This window comes from Spermophilus citellus, assembly GCF_964194105.1.
Source record: "Spermophilus citellus genome assembly, chromosome: 15".
Lineage (NCBI taxonomy): Eukaryota > Metazoa > Chordata > Mammalia > Rodentia > Sciuridae > Spermophilus > Spermophilus citellus.
Genome location: NC_138195.1, coordinates 67436088 through 67454078, shown reverse-complemented (window position 1 = coordinate 67454078; position 17991 = coordinate 67436088). Strand labels below are relative to the sequence as shown.

The window sequence follows — 17991 nt, the reverse complement described above, 5'->3', positions numbered from 1 at the left end:
TTGGCCTCTACTGCCTTCTTACCCCATTCCCTGAAGCTCCTATGACACAGCCTTGTTCTTCCAAGGCCATGGGACCCGAGAGGGACAGGATGGTTTTGGCAGGCAGTCTATGTGTTCATTAGTTTCTTCTTCCCCTTCCCTATCCCACAAGCTATATACACAGGGCAGGCTTGCCCTCTGGTGGCCAAGAAGAAAAGCCACTCTCACTTAAGCATAAACCACTTCTTATTCCAAAGCCCTGGAGCTAGATGATTTTTACATACAAAATGTTTTTGTTTTTTCGGAAATAGGGAAAATATGGTCCCTAATAAGGACCATAAAATCTCATAAAAGGGAATAACATTTCTGCAACAAATATTCACACTAAGAGATACATATGAATAATAATAGCATCATATCAATATAGGCTCAAGTAAGGTTTTGAAATGAGTCATGAAAATACTTTTGGTTTTCCAAGCACTGGAACTGTGGAAGTGAAAGACCTATGAGGAAGCTCTACTAGGGGAAAAGAGCCCCAGCAGCCATGTCTCTGCAACTCCATGGAAACATAGGTTTCTTTGTCCTTAAAATTGCATTCTACCTTCTTTGTCTTCCTTCCCCCAAAGAGAACTGGACAAAAAAGGTCAGAATTGGATTTGTTATTCATACATTTGCATTGATTTAAATACATTACATACAATTTCTACAGTGCATTAGAAGAATGATAATGGGGGCAACAGCACTCTCATAGCCCAGCCTCCACTCCCTCTGGGGGGACAGGCTTATGCCTGACAGAGACAGGCCGTTCTGAGAGTGCCACCAGAAGCCTGCCCCGGCACTCAGGGCCCCTAGCTCCCCCAAAGTCCACATTCAAGGCAGCCTGAGTACAGGCTTCAAGGGAGAGAGGAGACCGGCCAGGAAAGGATGCCCTGCACTCTTGCCTTCCAGACCTAGGACTGGCTCCCTTTTATATTGGACCCAATTTCCTCCTGACTGCAGAGCTGGTCTGAAGCAGGACAGTACAGATGTAGCTGGTAAAGTACCAGGCTCCTCTTCAGGTGCCTCTGGCTCTCCCAGGCACCCAGGTAAGGAGTCTTGCCAGCATGTTTGCATGAAGACGTCTTTTCTGCGGAGGGCTACCCACACTGGGTCCCTGCTGGCTCCTGTGGTCAGGAGGCAGGTATTCTCTCAAACCTGGTTCCCAAGGCCAGAGTCCAGGTGGGCTAGATGGGATTGTCAGGGCAGGGCAGGAAGGGGAGTGGTGCCTTTGTCCTCAGGGCATGCATATCTAGCACTGAGACCTTCCTGTCAGCTGGTGGAAGCCCAGGACAAGCTGGTTCCTGGGGGGCTGGAAGGGATGGGAAGTGGCCTAGCCCAACTGACAGGAGGGCTGCATGTCTTTGCTTTGTATCCTGGATGGTAGGAGCTGTTCAAGCAGAGTGCACACAGCCATAGTCCTCACTCCCTTTCTTTGGTTGTTTTTCAAACCTTCAAAATACTTTCTTTCCAAGGCTGATTGACCAATCGCAGGGTGATAGAACCACAAAGTGTCCATAGCACATGAACACAGCTGCCCCTCACCACAGGTGACACCTTTTTACTCCCTCCTGAGGCCATTCTTTGCTTTGGTGTAGAAAGGGCTTGAACACCTGGCAAGCAGGGCAGCTGGGGAAAAGACACATAAAAGCAAGAAGATGCACACTGAGCTGGGCAGGCACTGGGGGACAGTTTGAAGACCTTTATGCTTTGGGCCTTGCCTTTCTCAAGAAGCCAGGGACAAACAAATCCAGGATAATAAGCCAGGGAGAAAAGGGAAACTGCCAATTAGGAGGCAGAATGCAAGTCTGGTTGCCAATACAAGCAGCAGTGGGAGCACATAAAGAAGTCCAAGGACCTGATGCTATCCTGTCCTCTTATGAGCTGAGACCACCCCAGAGCAATCCATTCTACAACCTGAACAGAACTCCTAAGTCAAAAAAGCTAGGGGGAAATATTTAAAACAACAAATTAGAGGAGGACTGGCACTAAGGATTCAGGAAGCAAGGCTGGGAAATTCACCCATAGGCCACTTACAGCTCCCAGTGTGTACCTAGGCCATATGGATCACAATCACGTGCTGGACATCAACTTTCTATTAAAACAGAAATTCTAAGAGTAGCCCCTCATGCCTCTGCTTGAGTAACAGGCAAGCTGCATCAGGGCAGAGAGCAGAGAGGTTCTGTAGGTCATGTGCAGAATCACTGAGAGCTGCAGAGCAAAATCCTGCGCACCACAAGAAGCCAGCCTACTGCCAGTAGGAAGAGAAGGAAAAGATTTGGCAAAAACCCAAAAGGAAGCTGTGGCTTCTGTCTATCCCAAAACTAGGAGCCACCCAGTGGCCCTGTAACACAGCCTTGGTTCATTGGAGTAAGCAACTGCCAGGCACCTGAATGTCTGGGTCTATGCAAATTTAGGTCTGGATTAAAGGCTTATGACATGAAAGGATCTGGGTTCTGCTACAAGCATTTAAATTTGTTTTTGTTGTTGTTTTCTGATGCAGAATATAATAGGGAATTACAAAGGAGCAGGGTGTCAGGGAGGTAGGGACTTTCCCAGCCTGCCACAGGAGATGCTGGAAGGGAGGTGCTCCTTCTAGCCACCTGGACTTCTGGCCTAGAACTCCAGCCTCCCCTCAGAAGGGCCAAAGAGCACTCTGGTCCTTGATTGTGCTTCTCCCTGTGGGTGAGAAAGCCCTGAGGGAGGTGACTTTGAGCAGAGAGGGAGGACTGGTAAAGGCTGCTCTCCACAGGCTTCTCTGGCTTCCTTGTACCCAGCTCCCAGGCTTCCTCCCAGCCCATGTCTCACACAGCATTTCCTCTGCCTGCCTCTAGGGCTACCACCATGAGAAGAAGGGCTTCCGACTCTGAAAGCTCTGTGTGTAGGACTCGCTAGCAGACCGCTGGTGGGATCGGGCAGTCTCAACAATCACAGGTGGCATCTGGACGAGGTGCAGAGGACTCTTGTTGTCTTTCAGGGCCTGGGTCAGATTTAGGATCTGCAGTGGGAAAAAGGAGACAGATGAGAGAGGCCTAGGATTCCAGATCTTCCTCTGCAGACAGGCCAGCAGACAGAGCACTCCTATAAATCAATAAAAAATAAACACACCAGCAGGTGCCTTGGCTCACACCTGTAATCCTAGCAACTTGGGAGGCTGATAAGAGGATTGAAAGTTTGAGGGCAGTCTCAGCAACTTAGCAAGACCCTAAGCAACTTAGCAAGACCCTATTTCAAAATAAAAAGATTTGAGATCTAGCTCAGTGGTAAAGTTCCCATTGGGTTCAATCCCCAATACCAAATAATAAAAATAAAAAAAAACACACCAATGGAAAATCATACAAGTAGACTATAAAAGTAGAAATACAAAGGGACAACAAACAGAAAATGGTAACCTCTCTAGTTATTTTAAAAATACAAATGAAAAGCCAGGCACACTGGCCCGTGCCTAAAGTCCCAGCACTCAGGAAGCTGAGGCAGAAGGATTACTTGAGTCCAATAGTTTAAGCCTGGGCAGTATAGTGAGATCCATCCCAATTAAAAAAAAAAAAAATGAAAACAAATACCTCCCCTATTTTTTGGCCTTCCATTTAGTAAAAATAGTGATGATGACTCAGAGGTGGGGAGAGCTCAGTTAAATAGACAGGTTTGTGACCTCTTTTCCCTGTTCTATTTCAGATTTCTATGGGGTAGAGGTTCATTTTGCTTTGGTATGTGAACAGCAGACAAGTACAGGTGTGAATGACTTCTTGCATGTTGGGAGAAACTAGATGCTTATAGAACCTTACAGTGTTAAGGAGTAAGTAGGTACTTAGTTATGTGAAACTTGCTTAAACCAGACTCAACTTGTCTCTCTCTCTCTTTTTTTTTTTTTTAATGTGGTACTAGGGATCAAACCCTTGGCCTTTTGCAAGCTAATCATACGATTTACCACTGGGTTACATTTCCAGTCCTTGACTATCATTATGAAAGGTGAATTGGCTGAGTAAGATTCCTGATTTTCCAAGAGTCATCCTACTATAAGACAGTCTCCTGAGGTCTATGACACAGTCTGGTCCTATAATTTTCTACCTTCAGCCTCCTGTCAACAAAACCAAAGTTTCAAAGTACGTAATGAAAGATCTGACTACCTTTCTGCTTGATTCCTTAAAAGTTTCCCCTCCTCTGTCCCTTGCTGGAACATACTTTAGGTCTGCCCTTGGTTGTGTGTACAAATTGTGATTCCTATTCTTGAATAAGTACTTCCTTTGCTTATATTATAGCCTGGTGCTTTTTCAGCTGACAGTTATGACAAAAGCCCCTCTGAAGACATTAAGAGCATAAGATACAGAAAAAGATAAAATTGCACTCCCCCACAATCTCCCCTACCTTTTGCTACCTTGAATAATGGCCCCAGTTGGGTATAATGGGAGGAGGATTGCTATGCTGTTGCAAGGGACTGAGTTGGGAAGGGACTGGAGAAGTTGGTGCAATATGGATGGAGGCACATCCTACTTAAGCTTGGGAAGCAAGCTTATTCTTTTACATTGAATTCTCTTTTTTTGTTCTTTTTTTTTTTTTTTAAAGAGAGAGTGAGAGAGGAGAGAGAGAGAGAGAGAATTTTTTTTTAATATTTACTTTTTAGTTCTTGGCGGACACAACATCTTTGTTGGTATGTGGTGCTGAGGATCGAACCCGGGCCGCACGCATGCCAGGCGAGCGCGCTACCGCTTGAGCCACATCCCCAGCCCCAACATTGAATTCTCTGACACGAGTAAATCGTGATTTTTAAGGTGACTTTGAGGGAGGTCACTTTGATTCTGCCAGCCTAATTAGGTCTTAACTTTACTTAGGAAAGCTAGGAAGACCACATTACAGTTTTCAAACAACTATAATAATAACAGTTCTTCAACCATTTCATTTTCAGGGAAAATGGACTCAATGAGCCCAAGAGGTGCTCTCAGCAAAAGCCCTTAGCTAAATGGTAGGAAGAAGTAAATGTAAGATTATGTCTGGGAGAACCATACTATCCTTTAAAGATGTGAGAAGCTAACTTTCTATATATAAAATCATAATTATAATAGCTATCATGTATTGAGTACTCCAAGTACTACTATACCTATTTCAAATAATTTGTCTCATAATAACCATAATGAAATAATTATTCATTAATTCCATGACACAAATGGAGAAATGAAGTGAAGGAGATATTAAGGAATGTGCCCAGGTTGGCCTCATAGGTAGTAAATGGCACAGCAAGGCATCAAACCCAAGCAGTCTAACTGGTTTATGCCCTTAACTCCTAGGCCATCCCAGAAGTCCTTTTAAGGACTTCAAAGTGATATGCATGATGCCAGTGCCCTACAGAGCTTTCAAATCATTGTTCAAACATATTTTTTACTATGCTTCTGGAAGATTACTAATGCCCTGAGTTTCTGTGGCTCCCTTTGAAGGTGAAAGTGGAAGGCAAGGCATAATACAACTTGAACTCAAAAATGTTATAACTAGGGGCTGAGGATGTGGCTCAAGCGGTAGTGCGCTCGCCTGGCATGCATGCGGCCTGAGTTCGATCCTCAGCACCACATACAAACAAAGATGTTGTGTCCACCAAAAAACTAAAAAATAAATATTTTTTTAAAAAAAATGTTATAACTACAGTCAACGTGAGAGTGCTTACCATGTGCCAAGTGTTATTTTTACTTATTGCTTGATATGCATTATCTCAGGCAATCCTCTGTCCAATTGTGCAAAGTATTCTTGCTAACCTATTTTATAAACAAGAAAACAGAGGCTCTTGCCCAAGATCCAAGAGCTTGTAAGTGGTGAGGTGATCTGACTGCACATACTAGCTCTTAACCACCAAGGTATATGGCCTGTCTTGAGCAACTTGAAGACAGGGAGCACTGGCTTATTTACCAATAATTTATCCAGCAACTGGCACAGAGATATGCCTGTAATGAGTGCTTCAGCAAGCACTGGATCCCATGGAAGAAGTTAGAGATTGGACAGTACTACCTTTCTTCTCTCATGTGTTTGGACATAGTCACAAACATGTATGGCACAGACTGAAAAGTATATAAAACACAAGTTTTATACATTTGCTCAGATGAACAAACACATAAGCACATAAGAATCTGGAGGATGGTGCAGGCTTACCTGTCCCCGCATGACAGCAATCTGCTTATGGAACTGGCCCCTATCAAATCCAGGATCTTTCTGTAAAAGAAGGGAAAGAGATAGGAAATGTGTGAATGCCTCATAAGAACCTATTTTCTTTCCCAGTTAGAAACTTTCTAATAAAGTGAGTCCACATAAGGGTTACTGGGCTTGGTAAAGTCAACTAGCACTCTGTGAACTCCTGCTTTTACAGATGAGAATCAGAGAACAAGAAAACATCTAGTTTTCCATCTCAAACTCTGGGCTCCAGTGTTCCATTTGGAAACAAGAGCTCTGTGGATATGTTGGAGCCACATGATGTACACAGTACACACTAATGTGATCTACCACCACTGTACATTTCTTTCAAACCCATTCAAACCAGGTTCTGCTGTCCATATGTGGGAACTTGCTTCTGCTAGCTAACTCAAGTCAGAGGGTATTAGCCATTCCCTCTTGGCTTTGTCAGGACCAATCAGATAAACCATCAGGAATGTCTTCTTTATGTAACCAGGTTGAGGTTCCCAGGACTTACCTTGAAGAGTTCATATAGGTCCTCCTCCAAGTCTTTGACAAAGTTAGGGTCTGATATCTTTGGAAGAATCAGATCTTTGATCTCCTGAGAGAATGGGACTTTTGCCTGGGGCAACCAGGCCCAGTAAAAGGGATCTGAAAAGAGGAAAGGTCAAAACCAAAACTGGTGACTGGAAAAGTCCCTGCTCATCTTCTGTCTTCTATCAGGGCACTTTCAAAGACAGAGCCCCTCTTCCCTGATACATAACAAAAAAGAATACTTACAAATGCTATTAACCATAAAGGTTGTATGGACACTAAGTAGAGGAACCAGGATTCAAACCCAGATCTGCCTAATCCTGGAGCTCTTTCCCAGACATTTTGTGCCCTTACATGATAAAAGACGGCAGAGAAGCAACTACCCACCCTGAGAGATTAAGATGGTCTGAAAATGAAGACAAGTGCTGCAAAGGGGACAGTGACTCCCTACTTGTTTTTTCTCCCCCTTTCCAAAAGCTTCTTACTTATAATCAATAAGGAAGATATCAATAAGTAAAACCGGACACTGGCAGCTGCTATAGTGACTCAAATAGAATAAAACATAAAAAGATAGTTCTCAGTTCTACAAAAGAATGAGAAGCATGCAAAGTGGACATGAAAAAACTCATCTTTGTGCTTCTAATTTCTCTTCTCTCTCTCTTTTCTTTCTTTTTTTGGGGTGTGGGAGATTGAACCCAGGGCCTTGTGCTAGTACTCTACCATGTAACTATATCCCTAACTCTCTCTGTTTCTAATTTTTAATCACCCATATGCCTCCAGTGAGAATAATATAAGTAAAAATTAATAATAATTTACATTATGGAACAGCTGCCATTGTATTAAAGGCTGAGATGCATTATTTCACTAATTCTTAGAATGGTGCTATAATAGAGGTATTATTATCTACACTGTACAGTAAGCAAACTGAGACTGAGCAAGGGAAAAGCCAGACCAGTGTTCTTAAGACTTACATGCCCTCCAAGAGTCAGGATGCTTCAGTGGGAAAGCCAGCCCATTGTCTATGGCCGCCACCTTGATAACAGGTTCCTTTACCACCACCCAGTCTGTATCCTGCAGAGCAAGGAAAGACTAGTTAGTGAGAAAGCCCATCTGCCTCAGATCCTGTAGGCTAGTAGCAAAGCAATCCATCTCACCCAACTCAGACACCAATCCTTCTTCAAATTATTTGGAGCCATTCTCTGAGCTGGTTTCTGTACTGTTACCTGAACCTGGTACATTTATGGCACCTCAGACTCTGCTTGATCAAGTTCTCTGTGTTCCCTTCTTATCATAGGAAAAGATAATGACCAAAACAAAGACAATCATATGACAATTCTCCTAAAGATAGGCACTGAGAATCCACTAAATGGAAAAGAAGAAAAGTCCACTTCAGGTGGCCAGAGTCCTTTTTAGTGGACTTTGACTCAAATGCCATTTCACTGGTGATGACCAAATTTTCTAGTGAAATTTCAGATCCACAGAAGATGACAGTTGGCTTTTCTTACACAAAGAAGTCTATTCTCCTGCTTCAGTGATACATAAAAAAGAAAAGGACCACAGTTAAATGGAAAAAGTGGCAGGCCACCTGTGACAGCCCATGATAGGGACACTCACTATGTGGCTCTATACTTTAGGTTCACCGTTGCCATCACAGGAATAGGGACTGTGGTTCCTAGACACTGCATCAAATCCCTTAATTTTTAAGTGTGGAATCCCAAATTTTGCCCTACACCTGATGAATCAATTTCTGAGGTAACGGCCTGAGGAATGTACTATTTTAGTTTGTTTTGTTTTATTTTGCAGTGCTGGGGATCAAATTCAGAGCCTTATATAAGCTAGAAAGGTGCTCTACCACTGAACTACAACTCTTCTAATAATTCAGGCATAAACTTTTGGAGCCAGTGAGAGAAAGAAATAAAACCACCAGGAGAAATAAAAACTGGGGCCAGGTGTGATTGTACACATCTGCTACTCGGGAGGAGGAGAAAGGAGGATCACAAGTTACAGGCTAACTTCAACAACTTATTGAGATGAGATCCTGCCTCAAAATTTAAAAAAATTAAAAAATTATTTAAAAAGGACTGGGGATGTAGCTCAATAGTAGCAAGCCCCTGGGCTCAAGTCTCAGTATTGCAAATAGGAAAAAAAAAAAAAAAAAAAAAGGAAAGAAAAAAAAAAAAGGAAAACCAGGGCTGGAGGTTAGTTCAGAGTAAAGCACTTTGCCTGGCATGTGGAAATTCATGTATTCAGTCCCTAATAATAGTGAGTGAGTGAGTGAGTGAGAGAGAGAGAGAGAGAGAGAGAGAGAAACTTCCTGCTACTTTTAAAAGACATGTAGACAAAATAGTGATGGAGAAGAGTAGCAGAGGATGAAAGGAACAGGAGAGAAAGAAAGGTACAGAAGCAGCTGTTTCTAAACTTAGTTCTGTAGAATGATGGTCAATTGTGAAAAAATGTTCCATGGTTTGAAAAGGGTGTAATCACAGGACCAAACAAAATTAAACGGGTTTGTTTCACACAATACTTCTCAGACCTTTTCTATGCTACTATGCAATGTGAAACTCAAAGGAACAGAATGTGTTCCAACTATGTTCCAAACTTACTTGGTCCTTTTCTCATGCTATTCCTATTAAAATTAGTAGGATGATCCTTAAAACACACTGAGAGGGCTGGGGGTGGGACTCAGTGGCAGAATGGTTGCCTAGCATGTGTGAGGCACTGAGTTCGATTCTTAGCACCCCAAATCAATAAATAAAATAAAGGTCCATTGACAACTAAAAAAAATATTAAAAAAAAAACACACTGAGAAAAACTATACCAAATATTAACCTATTATTTTAAAGCCTTGTTCTTCCCCAATTCTTCTAAACTTATATGACAATACTGTGTGCTTATGTATTATAAAGATATTCCTTTTCATGCTCTTCTTTGAGATATAGACCAACCTCTTACCCGAGAGCCAGAACTATCCATTGGATAGTCATATTTAATCAGCCAGTTGTCATTGCCTCGATCTGTAAACAGAAATATAAAGTTAGCAGAAATAATCAGAGTGACTTTTTAATTTAACTAAGGTGGACTAGGTATTTTGAACACCTGGACCAACCCTTCTATTGAGAGCAACTACAGAAAATGGATAAAATATTTCAAAATCTCTGGAAGGCATTGGTTTTAACCAGACTATAAGAACTTAAAAATCAAGTTCTAGGAGATAAAGAAAATCCAGAAGAAGGGTGGGTCCCAGGATTTATGGTTTCTTTTCCCTTACAAACCTACTGATTTGGGAAGAGATGTGACTAGAAGGTTGAGAAGTAGAACAGTGTTCTAATAGTCTTATATGGCTAGTGAGTCAAAAGTTATAATCTAGTCACTGATAGGGGAAGGGGACACACTGATAAATCATCCATACTGTGGGTTGAGACCTAAAGAACTATCTATACCATGTAAGCAAGCCAGCACCCTCTCAGTACCTGAAATTAAAGTGATTCTTGGTGGCTAGTGTGCTTGCTGCTTGCCAAAAGCAAACTTCTTCGTCCACACAGGATTTATGCCAGCGAATATTTCTACAATTTCTGATAAAGAGTATCTGATCGCCAAAAATAACCAGATAGACAAACAGACAAAATGAAATGAATAAAAACAGAGAAACATGAGAAAATTAAAGCTGTCTATAGTGTCTCCAAACCATGTAAACATCTTACATAGATTTTTAAATGTTCAAGTAAAATATTTAATACGTTTTAAGGTAAAAAACAAAATTAAGAGTTTCAGTAGAAAACAAGAATATGTAAAAAAGGAATCAAAAATTCTAGAAAAACTAAAAATTACCAAAAATAAAATTTCAGTATGGTATATGAATTTAACAGTAAATCATGCTGAAGAGGGAGATGGTGACTTGGAGACAGTAAATAAGAAAATAACCAGAAAAAAGCACACAGGAATTAAACAACGCATGCATAGTTTTATCTAACAGCACGTAACTGAGTCCTAGGAGAGAAGAGAAAACTAGGGCAAAAGTTAATATTTTAAGAGATAATATCTGAGACTTTCCTAAACTGACAAATAAAACTACAGATTCAAGATGTCCTGTGAATCCCTAGTAGGAGAAATACAAAGAAAACTACACGTAGGCTATCCTAGTAAAACTTTTGAAAACCAAAGATAGTGGGAGAGCACTTGCCTAGCATGCCCAAGGCCCTGGGTTTAATCCCTAGTACAGGCGGAAAAAAAATCTCCAGGACAAGATGAACCTAAATAGAAGTTTAGACATGCAGGAAGAAATAAGAGCAATAAAATAGGTAAATAAGTTAGGAGATCTAGATAAATATTGCCAATTTTGTTTAGGTAGGATAGTTTGCATGCTTTTTTTTTTTTTTTTGGTATCGGGGATTGAACTCAGAGGCACTTGACCACTGAGCCACATCCCCAGCCCTATTTTGTATTTTTATTTAGAGACAGGGTCTCTCACTGAGTTGCTTAGTGCCTCACTTTTGCTGAGGCTGGCTTTGAACTTGTGATCCTCCTGCCTTAGCCTTAGCCTTAGCCTCCCGAGCCGCTAGGATTATAGGCATGCACCTCTGCACCTGGCTTGCATACTTTTTTTTTTTTTTTGAGTTTTGTTTGTTTGTTTTGTGATACTGGGAAATCGAACTCAGGGCCTCACAGTGCCAAGCAAGCACTCTACCAGTGAATCACTTTCATGGCCGCAAGAGTTATCTTTTAGAGATATATATTGAAACTAATAGCTGGTTTCTGAAAATATCAACAAAATTGACAAACCTGTAGCTAAATGGACCAAGAAAAAAAAATTTAAAGGCTCAAATTACTAAAATCAGAAATAAAAGCACAGATATTACTACCAATTCTACAGAATTTTTTAAAATTACATGAGAACACTATAAACAACCATATGCCAACAAATTGGATAACCTAGATAAAATAAGTAAATTCCTAGAAATACGAAACCTACCAAGATTAAACCACAAAGAATTAGAAAATCTCTAACTTGGTGTGGGTAGTGCATGTCCATAATCCCAGCTACTCAGGAGCCTGTTAGAGAATCTCAAATTCAAGGCCAGCCTGGGCAACGTAGCAAGACCCCCATCTAAAAGAAAGAAAGAAAAGAAAGAAAGAAGAAAAAGAAAGAGAGAGAGAAAAAAATCTCAACAGACTTACACCTGTAAGGAGACTGATTTGGTAATCAAAAATTTCCTACTGGGCATAGTGGTCTATATTTGCATCCCACCACTTGGGAGGTTGAGGTGAGTGTGTTGCTTGAGACCAGGATTGGAGAGCAGCCTGGGCAATGTAGCAAGACTATCTTCAAAAGCAAGCAAACAAACAAAAAATTCCCAGGTGTGATACTTCTCTGGTAAATTCTACCAAACATTTAAAGAAGTAACACCAATCCTTCTTGAACTTCAAATCATTCCATGAGGCCAGCATTACCCTCAAAATGAAGCCAGAAAGAGACACTACAAGAAAACTGTAGACCGATATCTTTCATGAACACTGATGTAAAAATCTTCAACAAAATACTAGCAAGCTGAATTAAGCAGCACATTAAAAGGATTTCAGACAATGCACAAATAAAATTTATTCATGTAATTCAAGGAGAGTTGAATATATAAAAATCAGTCACAAAAAAAAATACATGATCCTCATACTCAATATAGAAAAAGCATTTGACAAAATCTAACACCCTTTACAACAAAAACACTCACCAAGCCAGGAATAGGGAACTACCTCAATATGTATAAATCAACCTACAGCAAACACCATATTCGATGGTAAAAGACTGAAAGGTTTTTCTGGAAGATCAAGAAAAAGATAAGGATGCAATTGCTTTTACCACTTCTATTTAATACAGTACTGGAAGTCTTAGACAACGGAATTAGGCAAGAAAAAGAAATGAAAAGGCAAACAAATCAGAAAGGAAACACTAAAATTCAAAAGTTTTTTGCAGAAACAAACAAAAAACCCATCTTAAAATTTATGAAATCTCAAGGAACCCCCAAGTAGCCAAAACAATCCTGGAAAATGATAAAACTTGAAGACCCACCCTTTCTAACTTAAAAACTTACTATAAAACTATAGTAATCAAAATAGTATGGTAATGGTATAAAGAGAGACATACAGACCAATGGAACAGAATTAAGAACTCAGCTGGGTACAGTGGTGCATGCCTGTAATCCCAGAGGCTTGTGGCTCAGTGGTGGAGCACTAGCCTACCATGTGTGGGGCACTGGGTTTGATCCCCAGCACTACATAAAAATAAATAAATAAAATAAAGGTATTGTGTCCATCTATAACTAACAAAACATTTTTAAAAAAGCTAATCTCAGAAACTTAGGCGCTAAGCAATTCAGTGAGACCCTGTCTCTAAAACACTAAAAGGGCAGGGGATGTGGCTCAGTAGTTTAGTGCTCCTGGGTTCAAGCCCTAGCACCACTACCCCCCAAAAAAAGAGCCCAGAAATGAACCCTGATATGTATACAGCCAAATAATACTGACAAGGGTGTCAAGATCATTCAGTGGAAGAAAAGGCAGTCTTTTCAACAAACAGTGCTGAGAAAACTCAATACACATATGCAAAATAATGAAATTGGACCCTTAATACCATGTACTATATATTTAATTCAAAATGGATCCATGATCTAAATGTTACGGCCTAAAAATATAAAATTCTTAGGAAAAAAAAAAACAGAGCAAAAGCTTCATGACACTGGATTTGGCAATGACTCTTAAATATGAAAGATACGGGGGCTGGGGATGTGGTTCAGGCGGTAGCGCGCTCGCCTGGCATGCGTGCGGCCCGGGTTCGATCCTCAGCACCACATACCAACAAAGATGTTGTGTCTGCCGAGAACTAAAAAAAAATAAATAAATATTAAAAAAAAATATGAAAGATACAGGAAAAAAAAGAAAAATCTGTGTATCAAAAAATACTATCAACAGAGTGGAAAACCAACGGAGTTGAAGAAGTTAATAGCAAATCATACATCTGATAAGGGATTAACATCCAGAATATATAGGGAACTTCAAAAACTGAACAGTAATAAAATAAACAAACCAATTCAAAGTGGGATGGGGATTTAGCTCATTGGTAGAATGTTCGCCCTGGGTTCCACCTCTAATACCACAAAATAAGTGAATAAATAAATAAGCATAGGACTTGAATAGACATTTGTCCAAGGAGGATATACAACTGGCCAGCCAATAAGCATATGAAAATAAGTTAAATATCACTAATCATCAGAGAAATGCAAAATCAAAACTATAATGAGCTTGGCAAGGTAGGGCCACCTGTAATCTTAGCAGCTCAGGAGACTGAGACAGGAGGATCACAAGTTCAAGACAGACAAGCCTCAGCAATTTAGTGAGACCCAAAGCCACTTAGTGAGACCCTGTCTTCAAAATAAAAATAAAAAAGGGCTAGGGATGTAGCTCAGTGGTAAAGTGCTCCTGGGCTTAATTCCCAGTACCAAAAGCAAACAAAGAAAGTACAATGAATGGTTACTATTAAAAAAAAAAAAAAAAAACCAGAAAATAGTAGGGCTGAAGTGTGGCTTGGTGGTAGAATTCATGTTTAGTAAGTGTGAGGTCATGGGTTCAATTCTTAGCATCTATCCCTCCCCACAAAAAACAAACAAACAAACAAAAAAAACCAGAAAATAGTGTTGGCAAGATGTAGAGAAATTGGAATTCTTGTGCATTGTTGGTCAGAATGAAAAATGGTATAGCCGCCATATAAAATAGTATGGTAGTTCATCAAAAAATTACTAATAGAATGACCATGTATGATTCAGCCATTCCACTTCTGGTATACGCTCAAAAGGAATGCAAGCAGGAATTTGAAGAGATACATGTTAATTCATGTTCTTAGCAGTGTTATTCACAAGAACTAAAATGTGGAAGTAACCCAAGTGCTCATTAATAGATAAATGGATAAGCAAAATGTGGTATTCACATTAACTGGAACATTGTTCAATCACTAGAAGGATAATCATTGTTCAAAGGAAGGGCATTCCAACACATGCTGCAACATAGATGAACCCTGGGGACACTACACCAAGTGAAATAAGTAAATCATAAAAAAGGCAAATATTATATGATTCCACTTTTATGAAGTATTTAGAACAGTCAAAATCAATGGGGCTTGTGGGGAGGGAGAATGGAGAATTATTATTTCATGGGTACAGAGTTTCATTTTACAATTTGAATTCTCCAGAAAGAGTTTGTTTTAGAAATGGATGATGGTGGTAGCTGCACAATAATATGAATGTGCTTAACGTCGCTGAACTGTACACGTAAAAATGGTTAAGATAGTATCTTACCACAACATAAAATACTGGAAAAAATATAGTTCAAAAAAGCATAAATTTGGTCAGGTTAAATTAACTAAAATTAAAATTGCACCATAATTTTTTTTTAAATCACTGATGATTATGCAGCCATCTCAAAAAGTCAGAAAAAGACAAAATTAGCCAGGCATTGTGGCCTATGCATGTAACCCAGCAACTCAGAAGGCTGAGATAGGAGGATCGCAAGTCCGAGGCCAGCCTCAGCAACTTAGCAAGACCCTGTCTCAAAATGAAAAATAAAAAGGACTGTGGATATGGCTCCGAGGTAAAGTGCCCATGGGTTCAATCCCTAGGACCAAAAAGACAAGGAAAGACAAAAGTGTCCTGTGGTAATATCTTGATGCTCTAAGAATGAATTGGGATAAAGGATAAGTGTGCTCTTCAGCGTATTGGAAGAGCCAGGTATTTCTGTCTGGCACCTGGAAAGAGGCAAGGATAAAATGGCTCCAGGCCTTACCATTTCTAAAAACTACATGCTTTGTCTGCACAAAGCTTAATTTGGAAAAGTATTCTCTTAGATCCTCTCTAAATGCATATGACCCTTCTAACATAGGGTCAAGTTCATCCTGACAAGGCACTGTGACTCCCAAGCCCTGTACGTCACCAGGCCTTCCCCACAGCTGCTCACCAGTGTTGCGGATAATGTAATCCAGCACCACTAAGCGCTCAAACTGCAGCAGTAGTTGCCGGTTAGTGTTCTCAGGGAGAGGTTCTGCTTCAAAACGCCGCAGCCAGTAGTCTGCATCTTTGTAGCCTTCAACAAAGAGCTGGAATGAACCAACCTGCAACCAAGAGGAAGGAACAAAATCATGTCCCTGCAGCCCAAGTCCAAAGACTCTAAGGGTATGCAGGGACCCACTAAGCTCCTGTGGTGTTCACATCAGAGACAGGGAGATTTCCAAGATCCTCATATCTTCATTTCCTTGAAAGTACAGGAGATAAGGTTTGTGACAGAGATCATCCATTCACTTTGTAAAAGAAGCCTTTTATAAATGGTCCAGAGATTAAAGTGAGAAGTTAGGTTTCTCAACAGAAACAAAGAAGATAGAAACCTCCGGGCAGGCTACTCACAAGCCGATATTCAAGTTGGTGGGCATGTTGCTTCCCCACTTGAATGAGTGCTACCATAAACCATCACATTAGATATGCCAAACAAGTGTAATCTATACCTTTGGTGGTAGCCCAATGCGGTTAAACCGCTGTCCAACTTTTGGCACTTTCTGTAGCGCAAGTCGCTTGCCCCTGGACTTCACTCGGTCAATGGCACTATAGTTGAAGGTTTCACTGGCCAGGTATACTACCTACAGTGGAAAGAGAAGAGATACCCAGGTTAGAGTCAAGTTTAAGGAACCAGACCATCATGGGAGAGAATAGCAAGATGCTCACCAATACTGGTTCTCTTCCAGGGCACACAAAAAATAAATAAATGAGTAAGTACAATGCATTTTTTAGCCCACCCAGCAACTAGGACAGGGAATATGGCTAGTTTGGACCAACTGGATGTTGACAAAGTGATGTAAGCATTTCCCCATCTCTGTAGCTGGAAATGAAGGGTTCTGAGATGGTACAACCACACAATGGAAGGATAATATATCTCTTGTCATTACATGAGTGACATGGGGGGATATGAGAGAGCTGCCTAACAGACATGAGCAAAAATTAATTCCTATTATATATATTAAACCACTGAGATTCAGGGATTGTTACGTAACTAATGTGAATTACCCTTAACTAATAGTTACCTCGTGCATTAGAAGAAGAGGCCCAAAGTCTACTTTCTTTTCAAAAACAAACATACTACAATTTCTACTCTGTATCTTTTTGTTTCCTTTTAAATGTTGTGCTTTGTGCGATTATTCATATTTTAAAAAGAAACATGAAAGCTGAGTACAGTGGTGCATGCTGATAATTCCAGCAACTCCAGAGGCTCAGGCAGGAGGATTACAAGTTTAAAGCCAGCCTGGGTAACTTAGTGAGATCCTGTTTCAAAAAATTTTTTTAATTAAAAAAAAAAAAAAGACTAGGGATATAGCTCAGTGGTAAAAGTGCCCTTAGATTCAATCCCCAGTACTTTATATAAACATTAAAAATTCTTAAAAATTTAAAAATACAAAAATTGTTTTTCACTTTTAATGTACTTCTATATTTATGCACACATTTTATCTGGAATAGTATGAGGAAGGAAACTGAGCACCAGGAGACAGCAGTGGGAGGAGGCTGAATTACTTCTCTCTTTTGACTCTTCTGTACCTTCTGATTTTTGCACTATATGCATGCATTGCCAATTTTAAAAAAAAACTGTAATGGGCCCAGGCTTTATGGCAAACATCTGAAACCCCAATGACTCAGGAGACTAGGGCAGGAGGATCACAAGTTCAAGACCAGCTGGGGTTGTGACTCAGTGGTAGAGTACTCACCTAGAACATGTGAGGCACTGGGTTTAATCCTTAGCACCACATAAAACTAAATAAATAAAAGACCACCCTCAGCAACTTAGCAAGACCCCATCTTCAAATAAAATTTTTAAAAACCTGGGAAAATTCCTCCTAGGTTTAATCCCCAGTACCCACCTCCCCCCCCAAAACACACACACACACACATAAATTATGATGGGATGTCAATATCATCACACTTGGGGAGGGGAGGGGGGATAGTAGAGGATAGGAAAGGTAGCAGAATACAACAGTTACTAGTATGGCATTATGTAAAAATGTGGATGTGTAACCGATGTGATTCTGCAATCTGTATTTGGGGTAAAAATGGGAGTTCATAACTCACTTGAAGCTAATGCATGAAATATGATATGTCAAGAGCTTTGTAAGGTTTTGAACAACCAATAAAAAAACAGAAAAATACTTAAATAAAAAAAAATATCATCACACTTGGCTGTCAAAATGCAGTGACACCATTGTAATCCATATGCATGTCC

General features: G+C 40.3%; 1 protein-coding gene across 1 annotated transcript in view; it reads right to left on the bottom strand.

The window, feature by feature from the left end:
* Positions 1 to 623: 623 nt before the first annotated feature.
* Positions 624 to 17991, bottom strand: part of PI4K2A (phosphatidylinositol 4-kinase type 2 alpha) — a 29055-nt gene continuing 11687 nt past the window's right edge. The window contains exons 3-9 of the mRNA XM_081267071.1: positions 16232 to 16363; positions 15691 to 15844; positions 9652 to 9713; positions 7671 to 7770; positions 6683 to 6816; positions 6148 to 6207; positions 624 to 3013 (exon numbers count right to left, since the gene is read on the bottom strand). Of these exons, the coding sequence (XP_081123197.1) occupies positions 2852 to 3013; positions 6148 to 6207; positions 6683 to 6816; positions 7671 to 7770; positions 9652 to 9713; positions 15691 to 15844; positions 16232 to 16363 (804 nt within the window). The 3' untranslated portion in view covers positions 624 to 2851. The remainder of the gene's footprint in view (positions 3014 to 6147; positions 6208 to 6682; positions 6817 to 7670; positions 7771 to 9651; positions 9714 to 15690; positions 15845 to 16231; positions 16364 to 17991) is intronic.